The sequence below is a fragment of the Silurus aristotelis genome, assembly GCF_946808225.1.
Source record: "Silurus aristotelis genome assembly, chromosome: 21".
Taxonomy (NCBI): domain Eukaryota; kingdom Metazoa; phylum Chordata; class Actinopteri; order Siluriformes; family Siluridae; genus Silurus; species Silurus aristotelis.
The window spans coordinates 9,936,329-9,961,906 of NC_139594.1; the positions used below are offsets into that span (position 1 = coordinate 9,936,329).

The window sequence follows — 25,578 nt, forward strand, 5'->3', positions numbered from 1 at the left end:
AGAACTACACGGGAGGAGCTGGTCAATGACCTGAAAAGAGCTGGGACCACCGTTTCCAAGGTTACTGTTGGTAATACACTAAGACGTCATGGTTTGAAATCATGCATGGCACGGAAAGTTCCCCTGCTTAAACCATCACATGTCCAGGCACGTCTTAAGTTTGCCAATGACCATTTGGATGATCCAGAGGAGTCATGGGAGAAAGTCATGTGGTCAGATGAGACCAAAATAGAACTTTTAGGTCATAATTCCACTAAACGTGTTTGGAGGAAGAAGAATGATGAGAACCATCCCAAGAACACTATCCCTACTGTGAAGCATGGGGGTGGTAGCATCATGCTTTGGGGGTGTTTTTCTGCACATGGGATAGGGCGACTGCACTGTATTAAGGAGAGGATGACCTAAACCCAATAGAGAATCTTTGGAGGGAGCTCAAACTCCGTGTTTCTCAGCAACAGGCCAGAAACCTGACTGATCTAGAAAAGATTTGTGTGGAGGAGTGGGCCAAAATCCCTCCTGCAGTGTGTGCAATCCTGGTGAAAAACTACAGGAAATGCTTGACCTCTGTAATTGCAAACAGAGGCTACTGTACCAAATATTAACATTGACTTTCTCAGGTGTACAAAAACTTATTTGCAGCTGTATCATACAAATAAATAGTTAAAAAATCATACATTGTGATTTCTGGATTTTTTTTTTTTTAGATTATGTCTCTCACAGTGGACATGCACCTACGATGACAATTTCAGACCCCTCCATGATTTCTAAGTGGGAGAACTTGCAAAATAGCAGGGTGTTCAAATACTTATTTTCCTCACTGTATATGGGTACAAAAGATACCTTGTTTGGTATCTTGTCAACAACAAGCAAAAAGCAAAGCAAAATCAGTCAGTACATTGGAAAGGTTTTGTCATGGCAACCTTTTGATTTTGAAGAAGGATGCGATTTCTGACATTTGGCAGGATTATAATATATATATATATATATATATATATATATATATATATATATATATATATATATATATATATATATATATATATATATATAAATATAAATAAATGCAAATATATAGTAGGCCAAGCACCTGGAAGAATAACACAACCAAGAGAATCCAAAAGCTTTTTGGCAGAAATGCAGAGGTTAGACAGAGTAATAAAGGTAAACACGAACTACAAGTGACAAAATATAGAGGCTTTTATATCACATTTAAGAATGCAAACCTTTGAATTATTAATATTATTTTGTTCACTGTCAATATGCTAGTGTACAATATTTGCTCATTCATGTTATGATAAATGATGTTCAATGTGCCTTGGTGTTCATTTTATAAAAAAAAAAAAAAAAAGAAGCAAGCTACATCCCATAAATACCATCATTATTCAACAATAAGGCTCACTGTGTTTCAGCTGTGAAGACTTTTATAATGCAAAGAGTCTAATTTATCAAGTTTGGTAATTGATGTTATATGAAATAGAGCAGCAGGGAGAACAGAGTACAAAAGAATAATTTAACCTGTCATTTCACTCTGAAGATGAGGGCTTTGTGTTCTCTAAGTGGATCACAGAGAATTTAAGTTGAAGGATCTCTATGTGCCTGTACAATGAGGGAGGTGAAGAACAGGCTGTTATTAGGCCCTGATTACCGAGTGGTTACAGAGCTGCTCTCATTAGAAAGGAGGAGCTCATAATCATTAAGAATAATACCCTCCTTTTCTCTGAATTCTCTAAAGAAATCAGTATGTCATCAAAGATTTCCTGTTTGAGACAGTTGGAAAGAAGGGGTTGGGATGAAGGGGTGACGGGTTTCTTTCAATGGGAAACATAATTATAGATGAGAAATAGTAAGCTTGTTCTTATTGACATTTCCTCTCTGTCCTTATTTGCTCGGGCTCGCCTTCATTCTCTCCGCATTCTTTTTTATTTCAGTATCTTTATCTAATTATCACTACAGACCTGTCTATAGAATGAACTGAGAAAGAATTAGAAAAGTCTGGATATTTCATGAGGTTTTTTTTTATAATAACTGATGTTTCATTTTGTGTTGTGGAATATCATTAAAACAATTTGATGCTCATGTATCACTAAACATATCACATATTTAATTCAATTTGATTTGCATAGTGCTTTTAACAGTTGGCATTGTCACAAAGCAGCGTTACAGAAATATAGCTTCTTAGTTCTGGCAGAAATAAAAAAAGGAAAAGGAAGAGGGTTAAATAGATGCAGAAGAAATGTGGGACAAGTAGTAAGTTTGTGTGGGATAGTGTAGGACATTAGCACCGTTTTGATATCAACCTAAATGGGTAAGGAACATGTATACTCAGCCTATTTACATTTAATTTTGTTACTTCTATATAATTTGTATCAAACAAAGAGATACATTTATTAACGATAATAAATAAACATTCCACTTAATCTTTTTTTGATTCGATATAATTTTTTTTTTATGTCCGATATGATTTTTTTTTTTTTTACTTTCAACCAATAAATCTATACAAGTAGTCTAAACTACATTAATGTAGAAAATTAATGTGTGTGCATGTTATACATACAACACATAAATCACTGCAGTGATGTAATATCGATTCTTTGCTAGTGAATGTCAAGATGAGAAAAATCAAGAAGGAGGTATCCAGGTGATTGGTAGCAGTCTTAAACGTTAAGAGGGATGAAATAAAACCTGGTATTTCCTCACTAGTAATTTATCTAAATTGGATTCTATAGGATTTGAGACCCAGCTGATCTGTTTTATCTTCTTGTTGCCGTTCTGAAGGAACCATACTGTTGGTGCCAGTAAGGGTACAGTGAAAACGCTGTAATCACAGTTGTTGTGACTCAGTAAATGTCTTTTGGAAGTCTGCGACTGTGTAGTCCCCATAGGCGCAATAGCTTTTTTGCCTTTTATGGCTTGATTCTCTCCCACTTGACATGCATTATAAGATGACTTGGAGATTTTGAATGAACTGCGACGTCTCACCTGTTTTTCTTAAGACTTAAGGTAATGTTCTTTTTCTCCCACTCAGTGACCTTTGATGCTCACAGCTGAGCAACATCCATAATGTTTTTATAGGACATGTTTATGTGCTGAGCTCTGTTTTGAATGGCTTCGTTCCCAGTTCCCTTGCTGCTTGTTTGGTTTATAATTTGCCGACTGTCTTTGAATCTCCTCACTTCATCTGCTCTTCTCTTGTTTCGTCCTCTATTTTCTCATATTCCCTCTTATCTCCCCCTTCTGTCTTCTCTTCTCCCTCTCTTCTCTTCAGTGCACTAGTATTAACTGTGGTTTGACTCATTCTATTCTGCATCTTTCTGGGATTTTGAAGGCACTGAGTCAGAAAGAAGGACTAGGTTCCAGCTCCGGCTGCCAAATGAAGAGCTCGTCTGGCCCATGTCCATTTTATGGAGAAGCCTCAGTCTGATCACGTCCACCTACATAAGAGCCCTTATTCTCCTTATTCTCTTTTTCCAATGTAGCATGGCTAAACATAGCACCCAGCCAGAAACTGATTGTAGGTGTTTTTTAAATGTCAGTAAAAATTTGATATGTCGTTTGACACATCTGTTGCTCAGTGACAGGCCTGGAAGCACTGGCGTTGTTGCTATGCTTTTTTAATCCATCAATTATATTGCAAAAGTGTCCAATTTCAATCAAGCTTACTAAATAATGACAGTTTCTACCTTCTGTTCTCGTTCCTGTTTAATTTATTCTATTGTCACGCTTTCTTTGCTCTGTACAGGCTCTGTAACCATTGTGTCCATTAAAGGTTTCCTGGAGTCTTTCCACCTACTCTTTCTCATTCAGATGCATTTTCTTTTTTTTTTTTGGTGGAATTTCCACATTACACTCTCTATGGAAAAGGTGGTTGGCAATTTTAGAGGCCTGATTTGTTAGGGCGCTTTAAGCAGGTTTGCACACATGGAGCACACATTTTGCTCTAAATAACCGTCTGGCTGTCAACAACCACGGCTGGCGTAAATGCTTTTGCAGAGCAGGAAAATGGTCACATCAGCATCACTCCACTGGCTAACCCATTTTATAGATAATAGTGACTGGGAGAATTTCACAAAGAAAGCGAGCGAGAGAATGTGAAAGCGATGTCTCTGCTTGCGTCATCAAACAAAAACGAGGATTCATAAGAGCTCATATTCTGCATCATAGCTGAATGCTGTATATTTATCAAGCTTCTGAGTGAACGAATGTGCAATGTCTTATTCAAAGACAAAGCTAAAATTCTGGTGTTTGTCCCATACAAAGCGATGTGGCTTATTCCGAATAACAAAAATGCCAAATATCAGATTGGGGCAATGAAGATTTATGAGACGTGGATTATTCACAATGTCATTAAGAAACCAGGAACTGTTAAGAAATTTATCAATTTAATTTTTTCATTAGTGTTTTTCCTTTTAATACATTGCAGAGAATTGAATGCTACACTAAAGTCTTTACATGCCAGTTAGACTCGTCTGCGTAGGTTCGGTTCATGCTGCTGGTATTAGCCATGTTAAATTATGGCGTTGTTTGTGTAAATACTTGGTGAATATTAGCCTTGTAATTACTGTTGATATCTGTTACTTCGCTGAATTCACTTGGAAGTAGGTGCTAAGTAAGATCTTTGTGTTTTCAGGCCGAGCGTTGATGAGGCTGACAGACAGGAAGCTGGAGAGGATGGGTATCATGCAAGAGAGCCAGAGACAGTTCATCCTGCAACAGGTCCTGCAGCTCCGCGTCAGAGAAGAGGTCCGCACTCTGCAGCTCCTCACACAAGGTACGCAGACACACACACACACACACACATACACACACACACACACACACACACACACAGATAGATAAATGTACTGTAATGTAAGTTCTGTTAGAAAGCATTTTCTCACTGTTGGAATAATATAGTATGCACTGCAAACATATATCATAGCAGATCAAATTTTCTTTAATGTAACTAAGACGGGTTTTGTATTTCCTATTAAATGATTTTGCTAATCCAAGAATATTACCAATGCTTAACATCTGTAAAGATTGTAAATGTATTAAGTAAGAAGAAGACTGTATAGAAATGGGTTTAATAATTATATAGTTGGTTGGGTGTATTCATATAATACGAAATTTAATACATTTGACTGCATTCAGGGGAGTTTCACCAGATGATGCCATTGTGTGCTGAGTATACACTGGCTCAATGTTTGTGTACAACTGGCCATTACACACAGTGCTCTTTTGAACATCTCATTCCAGATTTATTCTTCTTTGCTGTTATAATAACCTCTACTCTTCAAGAACGGCTTTCCATTAGATTTTGGTACGTGGTTGTTGGGCTTTGTGTTTATACAGCCCCAAGAGCATTAATGAGTTGAAACACTTGTGTAAGGAGGTCTGGGGTTCAGTCTGTGTTCCAGGGCATCCCAAAAGTGTTCAATGGAGGTGAGATCAGAGATCTGTGCCCAAAATTCAATTTCTTCCTCACCAAATTTCTCAAACCATGTCTTCGTGGAGCTCGCTATTTACACAGAGACAGCGTCGTACTGGACCAGGTTTGAGTTCAAGTGAAGGGAAATTGTAACGCTACCGCCTACAATGACGTTCCATCCAATTGCGTGCTTCAGAGTTTGCGGCAGCAGTCTGGAGAACCACACATGGGTGTCCACATTCTTCTGGCCATTTAGTGAATGTAATACGAACAATAATAACCAGTAGGAAAGCAAGAAGAGTTGGTTGACAGCAACGCTTTGTGTAGGTGGCACCTCATCAAAAATGAAACAGAATAGAAGGTTTGCCATTTGTTTGCACTTAATGGCCCTGCAAAAAGTATTGTGGGTGCTGGTTTAGTTTAGTTTACTTCTATATATATTGTGAGTGATGATATAAAGTGATGTTATTAAACCCCACACATCTCAAAATCAATTTGCATCACTGTAACTCATTCACATATTTTGATGTGTATCTTGAGAATCTTTAAAACTGGCACAATCAATTCTTTTCAAGGTCCAAATCAGCACAGCACAGCATCAACAAATAATACAAACATTGTATCATGTTTTAACAAAACTTGACATTTTCCATCGTCTCTATATCATGCCCTAAATTTTAAACAGTTATTCGTATTCAAATATTTTGTTTGTTGAAAAATAATTATAAAGCATATAAATGTAGTGCATCTACACGTCGTACCGAAAAAGGAAAGTATTATCATAAAAATAAATTTTTTACATTATCACATATTTCTTCCATTTTCACCTTGCGTTTCTATAAACTCTGTTGGGATTCAGCAACAGCTTTCATCTTATTATTCAGTTAATTATTCAGCGTTCAGCTTATTATAAAGTTATTTATACTGTATATCTTTAGGCAGTTTATTAAATCATTCAAGGACTGAAGTGAAGCTATTGGGACTGGTTCCATGCCTAAAATAAACATGATACTGTAAAAGTTTTTTTTTTAAATAAAACGGTTGCTAAGATTGTTCCACAAGCACAGTGGAGTTAGTACACTACATTCAACACAAAGAGAGGAAGAACAGCTCTCTGAACTATTTAGAAAGGTTTGGACTTGCTAGAATAGACGGGCAAGACTTTGCCACAGGCTGTGGAGAGTGCCATTTATATCATCATTGAGTAAATGAGTTGCAGGTGAGTCAAATGAACCAAGTAACCATGGAAACAGTTCAGTACTCTGGCTACAGGAACCTTCACTGTTAAGTGTGATACAGTATGTGGATGTGACACTAAAGCTACAGTATACGCTCATATAACAGAATGTTTATGATTTTATTGAGTCTCTACTGGGAAATTCAGAAATATTTGGGCATTTAAACAACTGAAGCAACAAGTGGGAACGGGTTTAAGGCGAACATTCTGGAGTTGCACATTGGTTTTATAGGGCAGGGAAATTCAACTAAAAATGGTCAAGGTCAAGCTAAGGAGAATTCCATTTGTTGAAACTGGAATGATTGGCAACAACAGTGAGGGCTGTCAAAATTAACACGTAATTTCACACATTTTTATTTGCAATTGCATGATGAATGCAGGGCATTTCTTTGACAATTAAAAAAATAAATAAATAAATATATAAGAGCCAAAATTAAAGCCTATATTCAATGCAGCACACATTTATGACTTCCTTTCTTTACTCAGATGTAAAAAAAAAAAATACTAATAATAATTCATAGAAAAATAATTTTTAATCACTAAACATTTGTTTTACTGATGCAGCAAGTCTCCAATCAAGCACCAAAATCCGCCATGATACACACACCCGTCAATTAAAACCGTCCGCGTGGAAACATAGCAAAACTTCTGTTTGGTGTCCTGATGATCTGTATGAACAGACATTATTTTTTCGTGCAGGGGATACCAACAAAATTGTCTGTAGGTATTAAAAATGTACTAATTTACATGAACTCATCATTTTTTTTAACTTGAGTGTTTCTTGTCTTTAAACTTTGTCTTTTTCTGAGGATTTGAACAAGCCCTTTGCTATTTTACTTGTTAGACCAGAGATGATGAGATGAGATGCCACTGGCAGTTTGCACGAGTCTGTTTGATTTCCCAAAGTAGATGTTCTGCTCATGTTTTAAAAAAAATACTAGTGACTGGTTATTGGCTTGAAATAGTTCGTCATTTTCTTTTTATTAAAATCTGTTTAAAAATGCAAATACTACATAGTCAAATACATAGTGTTGGTTTTGTAGGAATATACATTACACCAATACCAAGATCTTCATGGATTAAGTTAATGTTGTAATGAATTGTATTGTAGGTACAAACTACCTTAAAGTGTCTGACATGTATAATTTGAATAATGGATGAAGTGGACTTGATGAATGCTGATCTACACTAACATCATTCATTCATTTGTTCATCCTGGGAAAAGATTTAATTTATCTCCTTTCCAACGTTGCACTGCTGGGAATTCTGTCAGTTTAGCTCATATCATTCTAAATTTAGCTTGTAGACTGAATATATAGCAAAAGGAATACCCATAGGAGTGGACAGAAAGGTGCATTGTTACATCATTTGCTTTGTATATTCATTGCAGTGAAACCGACCATTACATTTGGCTCACGTTTTAGTGAAGGCAGTCTGGCTAAAGTAGTTAGTGTAAATATTCTTTCTGTCACTGAACTTCATGCCATTACGTTTCTTTCAGCGAATCACGCGGCTGGACAGCAATTAACCTTTACGGCTCATTGGTCCTTGGAAGGAAAATAATTAGATTCTGGTTCAGTGAATGCTAGTGAGGATGATTGGAACGTAATGGCTTTATCAGTTACAGTCAACCAAGCAGCAGCCGCCTCTTATTGTTCATGGCTCACATAGCAAGCTACTGGGCAGAAAGAAGGAATTCGCTCTTGTCCTTCACGTCACTTTTGTCTTCATGAGAGCTGACCTAGCTGCAGTTTTTGCAGCCGCTGACATGGACCACAATGTGATCATGACGCAGAGTAGCAGGCAGCCGACTGTTTCCTAAGTACATTTATTGAGATGGATTAATTAAATTATCATAAGTCTAGTGTTCCACCAGTAAAATTGCATCTTCAGGAAGAAGGATGAGCTGGTGCAAGATATGTTATAAACTTTTGTATGACCGTGTCTGAATGGAATTTCAAATTTGATTTAAATGTCATCTCAATGATGCACATTGTGCCCTGAGGAAAGGATATATATTTTTTTATTTAAATACATTTTTTTATACCAGTTATACCGTTTGAACAAATAACATCTAAGCATTGAAAATAAATAGGTTATAAGCATGATTGCCATGTGGCCATTAGTCTGGCTGAGCAGATGGCATGGACTGCAGTGTTCAGCTGTGTAGGAGACTTATTTAAACTGCTTTTTCCTAATTGCTTTGATACACATGCCTTTCATTAGTATTTCATATAGTATCCATGACTACATTAAATAACCATTTCAAGGCAATGTGTGGTTTAAAAAAATATATATTTTTCATAAAATTCACTTGCTATATGAAATCCAGCCACAGCCTGCGTAAATGATTGAGATAAGATGGTATGAGCGCATTCTTCCCTTGTCCTTTCTTATTTTAACTTTTTAACCAATGCCTCTGTTTCTATCAAGTTGCTCAGGTTTGAAAACCCCACCATCACTCCCTATTATAATTCTGTATACTATTGTCTCTCCGAATGCTTAATTCTGATTGGCTGGAACTGGTTGAATGCGCAGGTAATTCAGATCACTGTTGTAAATGAATGTGCAGTCTTATGAACAGCTGTAACCATAGTAACACATAGTCCAAGTCGCATAAAGTATGTGACAAATATTGTAAATATTTCCTGATCTCCCTCAGCTAAATTGAATAGTTTTGTGTGACATTTAATTACATAATGAATATAACAAAACTTTAAATGAGTAATGTAACAAAAATTGGCGGAAGGAGTTACAACAGCGTCATCATAAGAAGAGACTTGACAGAAGTACAGTTGTACTTTTTCTCACTCTCTTCCTAAAAGCTAATTATTAATATTAAATTTAAATAAATGTAATTTTATCACACTTTATCTCTATATATAATTTAGATTGGACAGAATTTGAGATCTATTAATCTTTTTCACATATGGTGGAATCTTTTTGTGTCCATGTTTGGCAGTCACGCACACCTATCCATAGATTATCCCTTACAGGTTTAATCTCCTTGGTCAAAATATTGTGCTAAACATGCTCGTTTGTTTAATCAAATCTTACTGCCTATCAGCTGCTATAGTGAATAATCATGTATGTATATACTTATTTATTTATTTGAACGCTAACAGCTAGCTAGCTACATGCAGAGACAATGGATATCCGTCTAAAGCAGCCAGAGGGTTACTGAAGGAGAAGAAAAATAAGGGAAGATCTACTGTCAATTTCCTACCATTATGAAAACATTAATAATATGGGTAGATTGGTAAATCTAAATAATTCAGTAACAGAATCATCGTTGCTCTTACTATGCCCTGTCTGGCATCAATTCAAAATGCATTACCTAGATCAGGGGCACTCAAAACTAAATCATTGTTGTCCACTTACCATCTCTCCACTGAGATGAAGGATGACTGAGCAAGTATATATATCCCATCAAATAAAGAATAAAGAATGTGAATTATCTGCAAAATGCTCTTCTGCAAATGTGCTAATTGCCACTTGCCAAAACAAATTGTTTACCTGACAACCATCAAGCATTGAATCAGTCATTAGAGAGTGTGGAAATTCAGTGTTTTCATACAGATGTTGTAACACTGCTACTACAAAAGATAAATATTTCAGTCTTGAGTGGACTGTCTTTCAGATCGAATCCACATTTGAGTCCGTTTATTGAGTCCTCCAGTCTATCTACAGTCTATAATCTACGTTATGATATAATTTTCACATACTTCAAGGAATATACTGGGGAAGGCGATGTGCCTGTAATCAGAACAGGACAGCACTCTACCACAGACCTTCAAAACTAACTAATCACACCCACTGACACACACTAAGCATGTTTTCATGTGGCACTGACGCAAAACTGTAAAATAGGCTCCAAACGCTTTTTAAAAAGCGAGTGAAGAAAATTCCCCGGCGCATTTCAGTGATTTACACTAATCATCATAAAACTTTCAACTCTTTAGAATACTTAGCTTCCAGATGTGTAAAATGCCTACAGGCCATAAAGGGGCGCCTGACCTTATAAAAATGTCAGAATGCTTAAAAAACTTTAAGACTTTTATTTTTGCAAGCTGTTTCTCATGCACTGAATGTCTTGAGGGTTTTTTTTTTTTTTTTTATCGAGCTAAAACATTCTTCTTGTAAAAGTGTATTTCTCATTGAGCTGTTTTGAAAGCACTTGCATAGGATGGTTGTCTATGATTATGCTATAAATTAGTCTAAGCCAATGTTGGAATATAAGTTGTCGATGCTTCTTGTTTGGCTGGACGCTAGACATACATCTCACACTACACTGCACTGGGTTTAGCAAGTATAGATGGTGCTTCTAATTGCTCAAGGTTTAAGGTACACTTTTGGTGGCAGGTGTAACTTATACCTACAGTGTTTTTGAAATGTCAGTGTGAGTAAAACGTCATGTAGTTTATTTTGTATTTATTTCTCTGCCGTTTGCACTATGCATTTTCTTAGCATGTGTGTCATACTTTTGCAAAACATCCGGCTCAAAATATAGTATTTGCTTAACATATATCCATTGGTTCCTGAATTTGTTGGACATACTGTCAATCTAGCCCTAGCTTTTTTAGCTGTGTGTGTGTGTGTGTGTGTGTGTGTGTGTGTGTGTGTAGGCTATGGGGATATGAAGTGAAATCCGCATTCTTTGCTCTCAGGGTCAGAAAAGAAAGAAAAGCTGATTGGTGTTATTATCTGCCAAAGCCTAAGGCACCATGCTGGGAAATTCTCCCTGTGTCCTCCAGAAGGTCAGATTAATTTCTTATTTTTTTTTTTTTAATTGCCTTTCTAGGCTTTCCTAACAGATCCACTATGTCACTACTGGGGTTTGGGAAGCTGTGATTATGTCTTGCAGAGTTGCCAAAGAATGGGATGTCATATAGCATATCTTTGAAAAAATATTACATATAATGAAGTGCTCTGTTTGGCTCGACATGAATTTAATAGGAGTCCAGCTTGTCTGTATTCGATCGTGTGAGTTCACAGGTTAGGCAGGTGTGCTGACTCGTGACAGGGGGCTCGTTAAAGGGGGCATGCGTTGCAGAATGTTGCAGTGGTAGGTCTCGCGATAGTTACAGAAGGCTCCAGCTTGTGGGAATTAAATCTGGCATGAGGCAAAGTGCAAGAACAAGAGTTGCTGCAGTAAATTAGCATCACAGGGTGTGTAATCTTGCTGATTAGTTACTGTGTATAAAGACGGACTGTCTTTCTGGTTTGGCTTCCTGTAAGTAGCCCACAAACAAATCTGAGTAATGGAATGAATCTGTATGAAAGTCTAGTGTGTCCAATTACATGCATAAAAACATAAAAATAATATATAGTCTAGAATATAGAATATAGTCTGGTATAACTGTAACGGTCAGAGATGTAGTTTCAAAAATATTTCCTTATTCCTTTCCACCCACGTCAGACTAAAATACCCCGGCCATGAGGAGGTGAGAGCTCTTCATTTCCATCTATAAGCTGCATGTTCTTTCTTAGTCATGGAAGGCTAATCTTAGTTCTGCTTGTGGTTAGACAAAGGTCAGTTTTATCTAGGAGTGTGTGTGAGCGTGCGTGTGTGTGTTTGTGTGTGGATGAGAATTGGACTCTCAAGGACAGTAAAATCTCCACGAATCAGAGCAGTGGGGCACGAGCCATGTGCACACGGATCTCAGTGAAGCTGAGTCTTTAAGCCTGTTAGAGATAAGAATAACACAGACACAATGGGTTGCTGAGACACAGAGGTCGCACACACTTAAACATATGTATATGGGGCATGTATATTACTTTAGCTATATTTCCATCTACTTGTAGTGACAGATCCTCAATGAACTGAGTAGATGTCTGTGTGTGTGTTTCATGACAGCTTCGGCAATAGCTGAATAGGTTTTTGAAAGTAATATGGATATTTTTATATTTTTTATTTAGGTCATTTGTGTAAAAATGTACATCCCATGTTGGTTTGAAGGTAATAAAAAATGATAGATAGATAGATAGATAGATAGATAGATAGATAGATAGATAGATAGATGGATAGATGGATAGATGGATAGATGGATGGACGGATGGATAGACTGCGCATGCAGTGAGACATGAGCTGACAATGTTGGCCTTATAACAGATGGCCCTGTTTTGTGCAAATCTATGTCCTTGAGAATAATTTCATTTTACATTACTAATGGATGTCAGATTTAAGAAATGCTAACTGACTGTCATAGTACCTGAGTATGACTTGAAAAGAAAATTGTGCCTGAGCGCAGTGACAGTGCACTCAAGGCAATCATGAGATTCTGTTCTTCAAGAATTGGAGCCTAATGATAAGTACAAAGTCTACGCTATGATGACAATTTTAACTCACAGTATCTCTTCACTTCCACATCCGACCAACCTGAAATGAAAGGATGAGCATCTGCGAGTGAATGCAATATCTAAAGAATATATTATATAAACCTGATGACCTTGACAAGCAGTTGGACCAAAAATCCACATTTTCAGATGGGAGCTGATATTACTATAGGCTTTGTAGTAGATTATTTTCCAGATTCCATTATTTTTGAGAGGGTACATTGCTTGAGATGGAACTCTTATGATTTCAGAAGAATGATTGTAAAACTCCTCAGAGGGCACCATTTCCCTCTGTGATATAGATGTACATTGTTTCTAAGACAACTCAAATATACATTCAGGTAAAAGATCACTGAGAATGATAGTAATCATTTACACATGAGATCCATCCAATTATTTGGAAACGATTGTCTAAAGAATCTCTAATAAAAGTGTCTGAGGAAAGGGATAAAGAAGCATGGGCAATGTGGATTAGCTCAGTTCACTAGATTCTCATTGTTGGTGAGAGTGCACTAATTCCCCACTCCTCTGCAAAGCCAATTTTGTACTTTCCAGTTCTTCAATAACTTATAATTTTGTACAATTAATTCAGGTTTGTTTGTAATGACATGGGGAGTATTGGGGTACAGCAGCCAAACTAGAAGCCAAACTAACTACATGCATGTCAGAGGAAAACCTGTAGGAAACCCACATGGACACAGCTAAAACATGCAAAATACGACTTATTACAATGAGCTCAAGGGTTTGATTCAGTTGTAATAAGTCGTATTTTGCATGTTTGTATGTCACACAGTTTGGCTTCTAAATTACCCCCAGGTTTCTAGTTTTCCTGAGAAAGTCTTTGGATCCACCACCACACTGCATGCTTGAGGACCACACAGGATGTACATTTTTGCCATCTGCAATATCAAATATACTGCAACATACAATTGACCATGTCCTAAGTATATGATATATAGTGTTAAAGTTTAGACTACGTCATTTCATTTTAAGGATTCTTCAGATATTATTGCCATTAATTATAGTAATATTTAAATGTATGCATGTCTAGACACATATAACAGTTTAATAAACATTATACACAATGCTGTTTTTTATGAGACTCATTTATCTCTGAAAAACTGAAAATAGCAAAGAATTGGAGTGAATTATGTATTCTTTTCATCATTTCCCTCTGAAGTGCAAGGGTATGCTACCCTTATTAATAAATTCGCTGAGGTTTAAAAGTACATCAGTAGAAAAGGAGAAGAATAGAAAAAGACTATGTAATTAACATGGATATTATGACACAGACTCAGAGCATGATGACCCAACTTTTTTTTTTTTTTGCAAAACTTAATAATGATTCTGGCTACATCGGCAGCTCCGTGTCTTAACAGAGAAGACTGTAATCTTTTCCTGGACCGATCATTAGATCACTTATCCCTGAGGACATTCAACCCTTCAAAGTCAGTTCTAATTCTTAATCGGACGCAGAAAAGATACAGAGCCATATGCCATTTCCACATGTTCAGTGCTTCAAAAAAAAAAAAAATTATTCAAAATGTGCATAGGTCTTATTCCTCATTATGTTAATAACCCCAAAAGTAGTGATGTATAAAAAATACTATAGTGTATCTAACACACAATCACACTATACATTAAGCAATTTTAACTGATTGAGAAATGGCCAGAGGCCCACACATATCCTTGCAGGTGGAAATTCAGCCATACATGCTAGAAGATTTAGATTTTATTACTTTTTTTGACCATGCAGTTGAATTGATTTATCGATTTTCAGATTTGATCAAAGATTTGTTTAATGAATGATCTCTAAGGCTTATTGGAGCTGCTTATTATCATGAACTAACCTGGAAGCACTGGATGAAATTCTGACTATTATCATTTGGAAATTTTAAATTTTTTAATTCTGTAGGTTGCGACTATACTTACAGCCACAAGGGACAAAAGTGTTTTCCCCACAGAGCTTATTCACCATGTCCCTGAACCCTGACCAGACAAGGTTTATAAGAAATAGACTTTGGTTTGAATTTGGTTTAATAACTAATCTACTAGACAGACCTTATATGTTGATATTATTGAAAAAGAAAAAAAAATAGAAAACCTTTGGAATCAAACAAATGTATAGTTTTTTCCAAATGAGTCGACTTTTGACAGAACCCAGAGTGTGTGGAAATGCCATTCATACCTCCAGTTGCTTTATTATTTTTTTGTTGCTATCTATCCTGTGGCATGCATTGTTCAGTTTTCTGCTACAGTTTGCCATTAAGAACACCAAGTGTGTAGCATCTTCTATTTAAATTCCCTTACCACTCTAATCCATTTCTGTTTCTTTTTTTCCAATGTTAAAGAAAATAGAAACCAAATGTGATACTGTATATTTCATTTTTCCGAAATGGAAGAATAAGCAGTTATCCACTTGCCCCATTGTTAGAAAGCTGGGGTCAGAACATTGGGGTCAGCCATGGTATGGTACCCCTGGAGGGATAAGTGACTTTGCTAAAAGGCCGCTTTACTCAACAGTGGCAGCTTGGCACTGCCAGAATATCAGTATCCTAGAGTCATTGCTGCCTCTAAAATTTCAACATTTCTTTAAAAAATATATATTTATATTTCTTATTTGACACCTACCTATTGAACAACTTCATGGATTAGACATTCCTTAATAAAGGGGATAATTCAGCTGTCAGAAATCAGAAACTTGCGGACACATACTGTATAAAGCAATAATTTCAACAGATTTCAGTATAAAACCTATGTGTATCCTTTAAGAACTGCAGAATACTTTTTTTAATTTGCAAAATAATAAAAAAAAAATTTGGATTTTTTTTGCTTCACAGGACATAAAGCTTTTATGACAAATGACTTCTGTTTTTCCAATTATCATTTGTATTAAAAATGAAAAACAATGATATTGATCTATAGTACTAATATACTAATTATACTATAATATTCCATCCCGCAGTATTGAACAGTAAGCACTACTAGGGAAGGGAAAGCTTGTTTGTAGTGGGAAAAGCCTGGCTAGACTTCTGAAGCAACTGCATTCAGGCTTGAATTTCAGGCCATGGAGCCTTGCTCATCAGGCTTGAATAAGCAGTATAGTCCATTAAAAAGACATCGGCCTGGTTCCACTCTGTCTGCCCCCCACCTCAGCACCTTACACATCACTGGCACTAATGTCGATTTGCTGCTTATACACACACACACTCACTGAGCCAAGCCCTTTCACACACATACAAACAACAAGTCCAAAAGTCTGCACTAGTGAAAATGCTGTGTTTTAATTTGAGTGAAAAATTGTTTAAACATTTTGAGGAATTTCAGAGGTTTTTGGGTTAGGTCCATGTCAAATTAATCATGTGAACACATTATTTAATAGAAAGGAAAAGCCTTGAACCTTTTGTACAAAGGAGTTAATATTGTCAGTATCAAAAACTAAAAAAAAATTGTTTACCATCTTGTACAATGAATAGTCCACATTAAGAAATTCTGATAATTATTGTAAAAGCTCTAGCAAAACAGTAGAGAATTTGATTTGGGAGTAAAAACTACTAGCCAATCATAACAAATGAGAATATTTTTCTGAAATACACTGTATGTGATGACATTGCAAAGGTTTCTTGAAACTGCTGGCAATGTTTTTCTCCTGTTTCCTATGTTTACTAATGGACTAAATCTATACATCAGGAACGTCAAACTAAATATTTACTTTTCGAAAAAAGAATGTATGTAATATCTGTTTAGTACAATACAATAATGACTACACATCCACACAAATTGGACAGAGAAAGATTTCTCGATCCAGCCACTGAGATCATGAAGACAGCTTAGAGCCAGTGAAAACAATACCCTTGTGTGGACAAGTGGGGAAAAAGTTACAAGCTGCACATGATTTAGCTTTAAAAAAAAAACAACAAAAAAACGGTCATTCATACATATGGCTCCTTAAATCACATACACCAAAACATTTTTAATAACGATATAAAATCTACACAAGTCTGCTTAAATAGTAGCTAAGATAAATTGTGCTGAACAAATCTTTCACCCTCAACATATAAAAATGTATTGAAAAACTTATATTACTTAATAACCTAGTTTGTGTTCACATCTCTGTACTACTAAATACTTTCTTGAAGCAAGTTTGGGTTTTATTACACACTTAACACCATTCATATGGGGTAAGAGTCTATCACCAAGGAACACCAGCAACCAGTTTATTCAAAATGTATTTTTCTATTTTCTAATTTATTCCTGAAATATTTTGTGATTGTTTTTCACTTTTCCTATTCTAATTATTCCAACAGTATTCCTGTTCTAATTATAACTTTATCATAAAATCCTGTTATTTGAACAATGGCTGTTTATATCCATTCTACACGTTCTCAAGCAACTGAGCAAAATGTTAAAAAATATTTTGGAGTAGCCTAATTACAGCCTAATTCATTGCTCCACTGAGCATCGTTCTTGCAGTAAACGTACACACAAGTGTAAATGTGCTCTTTCTCTCTATCTCTCTCTCTCTCTCTCTCGCTCTCTCTCTCTATCTATCTTTCTCTCTCCCCCTTTCTCACACACACACACACACACACACACACCCCACACACACACACACACCCCACACATGCCTTTACTCTGTCCTCTCTCACTCACTTTTCCAAATGCTATAGCATTTTCAAACACTAATCAACAATCAGACAATCCATCATTAGACATAATTGGTGCTGCTGCACATTACATGTTTAATTGCCTGTCCAAATGTTCCCTTTGCTTTGCTCCGTGGGTGAGCTTGATGGGAAATGATTATTGTCTGCAATCTTGGGTTTATGGAAGCAAAGAGGACAGATCCAAACACCTGTGATCATACGATCTCCCTATTCATTTGCTGCAAAGAAAAGTGACTGTAATTAGAGAAGGTTATTCTGGATTATGAGGCAGCCATATTACTGTTTGTGCAGATCCAAAAATCCTTTATAATGTAAAACACATCTACAGATACTTATGAGATACAGCATTACAGAGATACATTGTTTGTGTATATTGTAACCAGTACAATACACAATATTTTAATTATAATTATTGGCCTTTTTAAAACTGATATTACAAAAGTCTGTTTTATATTTGTATGTAGATAAAAATTGGTGTGCTGTGATTATTCCTGACCAACCTTTAGTAGCACTAAGCAACCAGTAGCACTTCCTATGGGTGGGTTGGATTTATTATAGGATTCATACATTTACCTTATAATATATATAAAAATTATTATTTAGTTTTCTGTCTTTGCCTGTGATACAAAGTTAATTGTATGTACTGTGATGCCTGTGTGCTGTTACTTCTGCATGTTTAAATACTAATACATACAAAAAGAGTACTTTTTTAGTACTTTTGGAAATTCGGGCTGGATAACCAGAGATGTTTCTGCATGCCAGAATAAATATGCAGTTGCTACCCTTCCAACTGGTCAAAAAATCCAACAGAACTAGATTCTACAGGTTCAGTTTTCAGTTTCAGTTTTTACTTCAGCCAATTTAAAAACCACTCAAAGATATGTATTGTTGTACATTTTGACAGAACTGTACAGCTTTTCTGACCTTTGACATTTTAATTGGCATTTTGTCTTAAATAACAATACTGAAAAAAACTATTGAGATTTACAAATCTGTGATGTGTTACATATCCATCTATCTTTTTTTCTTCTTTCATGCCTTTCTTCACTGAACCAGTTTTTGTATATGCATAAATAGGTTTTCAACATGCCGTGAAGTTTTGCAGCACCGTGGGTGGGAACATGCAGTCACCCAAACAGAACTCTTTATTCATGTTGTGGTTTAGAGTTTTGTAGCAAGCCGATATTTATAGATGAAAGGCTGTTTGACAGGTGTGATGCAAATGTGAACTAAAACTGTTTAATTCGGACTCTGTGTGTGTGTGTGTGTGTGTGTGTGTGTGTGTGTGTGTGTGTGTGTGTGTGTGTGTGTGTGTGTGTGTGTTTTGTGTGTTATCATAGCCTTCCTGTCAGCTTAAACCAAAAAGGCTGTTCTTCTTTGACCTCTCTTATTAACAATAATAGGATCGTATACACCTTAATGACACTAGTGTGTGTATATAAAAATCCCAGGAAATCATTTCATTTTAAAATACCAGCCTGTCTGGTGCCATGCCATAATCGCATACCATTATCAAAGTCACAGAGATACCATTTTCTCAGTATTTTGAGTTTGAAGTGAATAGTAATTGAAGCTTTTTACCTGTGTCTGCATGATATCTGTATATTTTATGTATTGCTCTTCTGCTGCATGATTGGCTGAGTGGATTATTGTGTGAATGACTAATAATGGTGTTAAACTGTCCAGCTACTATATATGTTACTTAGTGGGTAGGCGTATACTGATTTATTTACTAGCACATGAAAGTTAAGGCAACTTGCCCACACTGAATGATATTTTCCAATACACGCTGTGGTTTTGCATTCCAGACTGCACACAAATCTGAGCGGTTTTTTCAGCCCAGCGAGAAAAAAAAAGGGGGGCAGAAGGAGTGGACAGACATCACCTGCTACTACACAGGTCCAGACGGCGGAACCCAGATGGTGCTAGGTCATGGCCACTGCCATCCCAATAAACCACTGATTGATGGCTCGTTACCTAACCCCTGGGCACGGTCAGCAAATGACCCCCTTGTCCTGTCCCATGTTTGTGTAGCACCACCTTTTATTATTTGCCGTGTGATTTGTTATCTCATTTGCTAGATACGCCACTGGGGCGGCCATTTTGTTAACAGACTTCAACGGGGCTGTGCTGTTCTTGCTTTATGAGGCTAGTTCGTCTCAGGAGTTGTTAAGCAGTCATGTTCCTGAAAGAGAAGCATGACAGTGTGTCTGGGAGACAGAGGTAGAGAGTAGTCATGTCCTGATGTGCTGTCACTGTCACATTTAACAGCCCTACATTGGAGCATTGGATTGCTCGCTTGTTCTCATGGAAATGGTACTTAAGCAGAATAAAAACCCTTTATGTGCTATGCCATTGAACATAATAAGTCATTTTGTGGTTCAAGGGTTTTTTTGTTACTAATTACACATATTGCATATGACATGTTATATAGCAAAATGTTTGGGTTTTTTTGTCCCACTGTGTAACAAAAAACAAGAGCACATAGCACATAATAGAATAAAATACGGTGTAAAATGGTGCAAAATTGTGCTTATGTCTGGTGAGTGAGTAAAGGAATACATAGTTTCTCTGAACTTTTGTTGTACTGTAGTCGTAATGCCCAACGAACAGTCAAAACTCCTCCTGAGTCTGTCTCGGTCGTCAGGATTTACTATCTGTTATATAGAAAAAATATTCAGCTTGTAAACCTTTGCCTGAGATGACTTTCATTGTCTAAATAGGGACTCCTATTAAGTGCAAGTGTAGTCAAATATATTGTAATATTGTGTTATATGTGGTGGAATAGGCATTCGAATAAATGTTCCAAAGCTTACTTATTGAATACTGAATGCTTTTTCTTGCCTGCTGTTCAGTAGATATATCTGGAACACATTTTTTTCTGAGGCAGACATTATTTGAGAAACAAGTAATGCAACCCAAAACTGACTCTTGCTTGTGCATAAATTTGGTTTGGATTACATGTACACAAAACAGATTTTCATGGAATGTTGTATTGGATACACAATATAAACAGATAAAATGGAATATGCACACAATTCATTTGGATTGCACATAAGGATTACTGCATTTCATTCTGGTTTATTTTTTTTCCAGTTGTAGGATTGTTCCTGAAAGAATTTTAAAAAGATTCTAATTCTAAAAGGTTGTGAGAGTGAGAGTGAGAGTGAGAGTGAGAGTGAGAGTGAGAGTGAGAGAGAAAGAGAGAAAGAGAGATTTTATTTTATTTTATTTTTTTTATTTTTTTTGACACATGGCACAGAGACACTGAATCATCCCTGCGACTATTTCTTACAGGTTGGTGTAATTTTGTACTTTAGTTTGGAATGCAAGCTGTTTTAGACTGCTTTTGGAAGCGGTGTGCTGACCTGAAATCGAAGATTTCCCTTGAGCAATTGCACCTCCACAGGTGGCCGGTGCACCGGAAGCACTGGGAGCACACTTGTTAATCTGGTAGGCTAAAAACTTTGCACAGTTTTCGACAGACGTCCGCTAAGCACAGAATTTCTATGGACCCATGATTTTGCATGGTATGTCTGACCACATGCTTTCATTACTGCCATCATTTTATGCTTAATTATGGATCCTGGTGAGGGGAAACTGGAGAGCGTGTGTGTGTGATTTTCTGTAATCTGGATATGGGAAGAAGGAGGATGCTATCTGCCTGGCACACAGGTTATTTGTAATTAAGATGCCTGATTAAGGGGAGTCATGGCGGGGCATTTCGCCATCCCAACAAATCAAATCGAACCACCTGCAGCACGCTTGCTCATCCTTCCCACAAAACAACCCTGCTCTTTCTTATTGCAGGTCAGCAGTGTGTCCTCCAGCCATTAACAACAAAGCAGCTCTATCGAATCAATTATTGAGAGAAGTCTGCTCGTATGTATTTACTCCATGCGTTCACATAATTACACTGCCTGCACGTCGATCTGTACGCTTCTTTCATTTGGAGTCTCCTTTACCTTCTGGGTTAGGGTAATGGTGTCATTTATAGTCATTTGTTCTGCTCGGGAGGATGAGTCATAAAACCGAAATCTGCAAGTAAAATAAATGTAGCTACCCATTTCTTTTTCTTGTGTAAACTTTCACATGCAATTTAATTTCACAATGCCTTTTTTTTTCTCGCACCCATGCAGACTCGTCAGAGCAACCTTTATGTAAGGCATGATCTTCAAATTAGCAGGACTTTCTTCTATGACCTTGCTACAGGCATCTTGCCCCGTATGTCAAGTATTTATCTTGGTGGTCTTAAAGAATTTAGAGCATCTCTTTCTAACACATAGATAATGCTATCTGATGGCAGCATAGGCCAGGTACCACTGTAGCAGTGGTCCACAGTAAGTAGTATATTTATTTGTCTGTCCAGGCGGCACAAGTAAAATCTCATCACGGCTTACAGCCGTCTGCTCAGTCTGGAGCCACATCACACAGATGGGCCAGATCACCTGTGTGCTGATACACCAAATCTGTCCTCCATCCTGTGCACCACTGTGGTGATAAGGGCATACTAAAACCTCTTCTGCTCTCCCGCTCTGACCCTGCCATGCTGATTCTCCAGCTGATTTCAGCATTCCTCTGGAGATAGAGAATTTTTTTCTTTTGTTTTCTTTTGCTATCTTTTGCCCTATCTCTGATTCTAAAAACAAACAAAAAACAACATTAGAATATGTAAAATGTTCCAGGAAAAATATTATCTTTCATGTGTTTTATTCATATTTGAGTAAATGTGCATTGGGCAAACAGGATTATTACATGGATTTATAAGAATACCCTTCAGATAGGCATAATTATTTACATAGTTGAAGATTGCTAAAAACTGATTGCATGTCAGGGGATAAGCCTGTGTTGGGGGATATGACTGACCAGATATCTATGTGTTGCCGTGCCGACAGTCAGGCCCCTCCGGTGTTGGCGAAATGTCAGGCAGATTTGCGGCCCACTTTGTCTTAATTAGGCGCTCCATCAGCGAATGCACGCTTATGTGGCCTGCTCCATTTTTCAGCTTTTAAGCACCAGGTATTCGTGGTGTTCTACAATAGATGTTTCCCCCTGGCAGAGTGGCCTCAGGGCAGCTTATTTCTGCAGTGCTACATTACGAGGCCATTCGTCATCTTCAGCCACTTATCTGAGCTTGCAAGGCTTGCGTATCATCTCATTTTTAGTACTTTATTCCTTAGCAAAAGGTATGCTGTCAGTACTAAGCACACTTCCGGTAGCATGAGATGCAGTGTAGGTCGGATAGAGGTTGTAAAGCCTGATTAGAGACAAGTAATTAGGCAGGTGAACTTTGATCTTTAGTGATGGCTAGCCAGTCATTTGTTTCTTTTCTCTTGATAACTTTAGATTTCCAATCTACTTGAAAGTAGTGTCCAAGTGTGTAACTTAAAACACACATCACCTATCCCATCACTTGTAACTCTTGGAGGACTTGAGAAGTGCTATTTTCCACCTTCGCCAACAGCGCCTGAACAGGGCCAGGGTGGAAGGAATGGCTGTCCCGGGCTCCTGGGTGGAGAACAGTGGTGGTTGGTTGCGGTACACAACCTGAAGGGGGGTGGTAGCAGTGGGCAGAATATTATAGGCATTTTCAGACCAGGTGGATGAGGCTTGTGCACAGATGATATGAAGCTTTCCATTTGTGGTTGGTTTGACGATGGAAGCCTGTGGAGAGGCTGATGGAAATACCCAGGAGACGGCTAAACTGGGGCCCTCAATCAGAGACTATATTCCAGGGTAAGCCATGCAGGCTAAAAAAAAGGTGTTGGGAAAGGAGATGGGCTGTTTCTTTGGCCGAGGGAAGTTTTGGTAGAGGAATAAAGTGACCCATCTTGGAGAACCTGTCAATTACGGTGAGGATGGGAGTATGACCGGCAGAAGGGGGAAAGCCCGGTGACAAAGTCCATGGCGTTGTTTGACCACTGACATCGGTGTATGGGAAGAGGATGAAGGAGCCCTTTGGGGCGCCCCTTATGTGTCTTGTGTTGTGTACACCTCCACAAATTGGTGGGAAGGGTCCAGAATGGCCAGGACAGGGGCCGAGGTGAAAAGACTTTTGAGCTTGGTTAAGGCCCGTGCAGCCTCTGGGTTCCAGCTGAAAGCCTGGTGCTCTGAGGTAAGTTTCTGAAGGAGAACTGTGACTGAGCTATATGCCTGATGAACCGTCGATAAAAATTGGTGAACCCCAAGCTTACAAGTGGAGGGTTGGGGCCAGTCCTTATGCACCACTTAAATCCTGGCTGGGTCCATCTGTACATTACCAGCTGAGAGGACAAACCAAGGAAAGGAGGTGCTGTATACATGGAATTCACACTTCTTCACCTTGACGAATTGCCCTGTCTGGAGGAGTTGCCCAAGTACTGAACACACGTGCTGGACATGTTCATCAATGGAGCATGAGAACACAAGGATGTCATCCAGGTAGACAAACACGTAGTGATTTCACAGGTCGGAGCACGTCATTGACCAGCGACTGAAATACCGCTGGTATTAATTACGGCGAGGTTCTAGTCCACAAATTCCGCGTCCGGCCTGGAGTCGACAAAGCCTGCCAAAGAATGCTGATCTTGAACAGGGGGCTTAAAAAGGACTGATAGTGTGGCTCGCCATGTGCCTGGTTTCACTACAGTAGAGACAGAGCCCCAGAGAACGACATCTTTCCAACAGGCAATCTTCATGGGCTGTGGCAGCAAAGAGGACACCGGGGTAGGTGTTGTACAGGAGGGTGTACTGTAATGGGCTGGAGAAGGGTGGTCGGAGTGCTCCAGGCGGCGAGCAAGGCGCTCTGGGTGACGTTCCCTTATTTGCTGGTCAATCCGTTCGTCCAGGGTTAATGAAGGCATCCAGGTCAGGTGGAATTTCCCAGGTGGCCAGCTCATCCTTCACCTGGGTAGAACAAAGGCGTCGTCTAAGGTGGTGAGATCCCACCCGCTGTCAGTAGCGTCGATGCAAAAGTCTGCAGCATACTTAGCCACCAACCAGTTGCCCTGTGAAGAAGACAACAGTGAGCAGGCAGCATCCTGCGAAGGAGTAGACAAACCGAATACCTTGCTGAGTTCCCCCGAGAAGGTGACAGAGGCGCAGTGGAAAGACTGATTTTCTCATTCCAAAGAGGACGGTTCAAGACTAAAAATCAGACTGCACTAGGCAAATCCGAAGCCGAGGAAAAAGCGAGCGTCCGAAAAGCCTGGAAAAAACGAAACCGAAAATAAGCTTTCCACCAGGGGGAAAAGAAAGGCTGGAAAGTCTCTAGATGAATCATGGAGCCGAACAAGAAAATCTGACAGTGAGCACATGAGATCGGATGGTACAAATTTGCCTCAGCAGTTTTTTTTTTTTTTTGTACCATCATGCCTACACTGTAATATATATGTGATAGAAACACCAGTGGCGGGCGGTCAGGGCCAGCAAAGCCTTCTCTGCTGGCCGAAACACTATCAGAAGCACTGACCTACATTTACAACCTAAATTCTAATATTTGTTCCATGAAATTTTATTCATTTATTACCAACAGTCTATTCTCTTCATTTCATAGCGTTTCTCTTGGCTGCACTGCTTCTTGTACGTGTCTGTAGATGTTAGATTTTTTGTTCAATCAGATTTTAGCATCTATGTGCTGCCATGTGAATCTAATCTGCCCAGGGCCTTCAAAGTTAATACTGCTGGCTTTTTGGCCATAGAGAATATTAGCAAAGTGGTCTGTTTCCAATCAGATTTGCCTTACAGGGCCAGCTAGCTGGCCCAGAATAGTGTCAGCATTTTTCCGTTTGTCAGTTAATATTAGTGGTACCACTGGCTTACAGCCACAGCCACTGAGGAGTGGCTCAAACTATGAGTCTGCATCTCTGGTGAGTAGGTTGTATTTTTTTACATTTCTAATGTTTTTGTCATGTTATTAGACAAGCATTGATTCTGAACTGCTCCAGATGATA

The 25,578-nt window shown here is 38.0% G+C and overlaps 1 protein-coding gene across 10 annotated transcripts in view; it reads left to right on the forward strand.

The window, feature by feature from the left end:
* The window catches only part of samd12 (sterile alpha motif domain containing 12), a 100,695-nt gene that overhangs the window by 46,027 nt on the left and 29,090 nt on the right, over nucleotides 1–25,578 (forward strand). For 6 of the 10 annotated variants that reach the window (XM_083524107.1, XM_083524110.1, XM_083524113.1 and 3 more), the window contains exon 4: nucleotides 4,628–4,768. In XM_083524107.1, the coding sequence (XP_083380233.1) occupies nucleotides 4,628–4,768 (141 nt within the window). Of the gene's footprint in view, nucleotides 1–4,627; nucleotides 4,769–11,269; nucleotides 11,402–19,485; nucleotides 20,461–25,578 lie in introns of those variants that run through there. The other 4 variants (XR_014530652.1, XR_014530653.1, XM_083524111.1 and 1 more) reach the window with 3 other exon arrangements.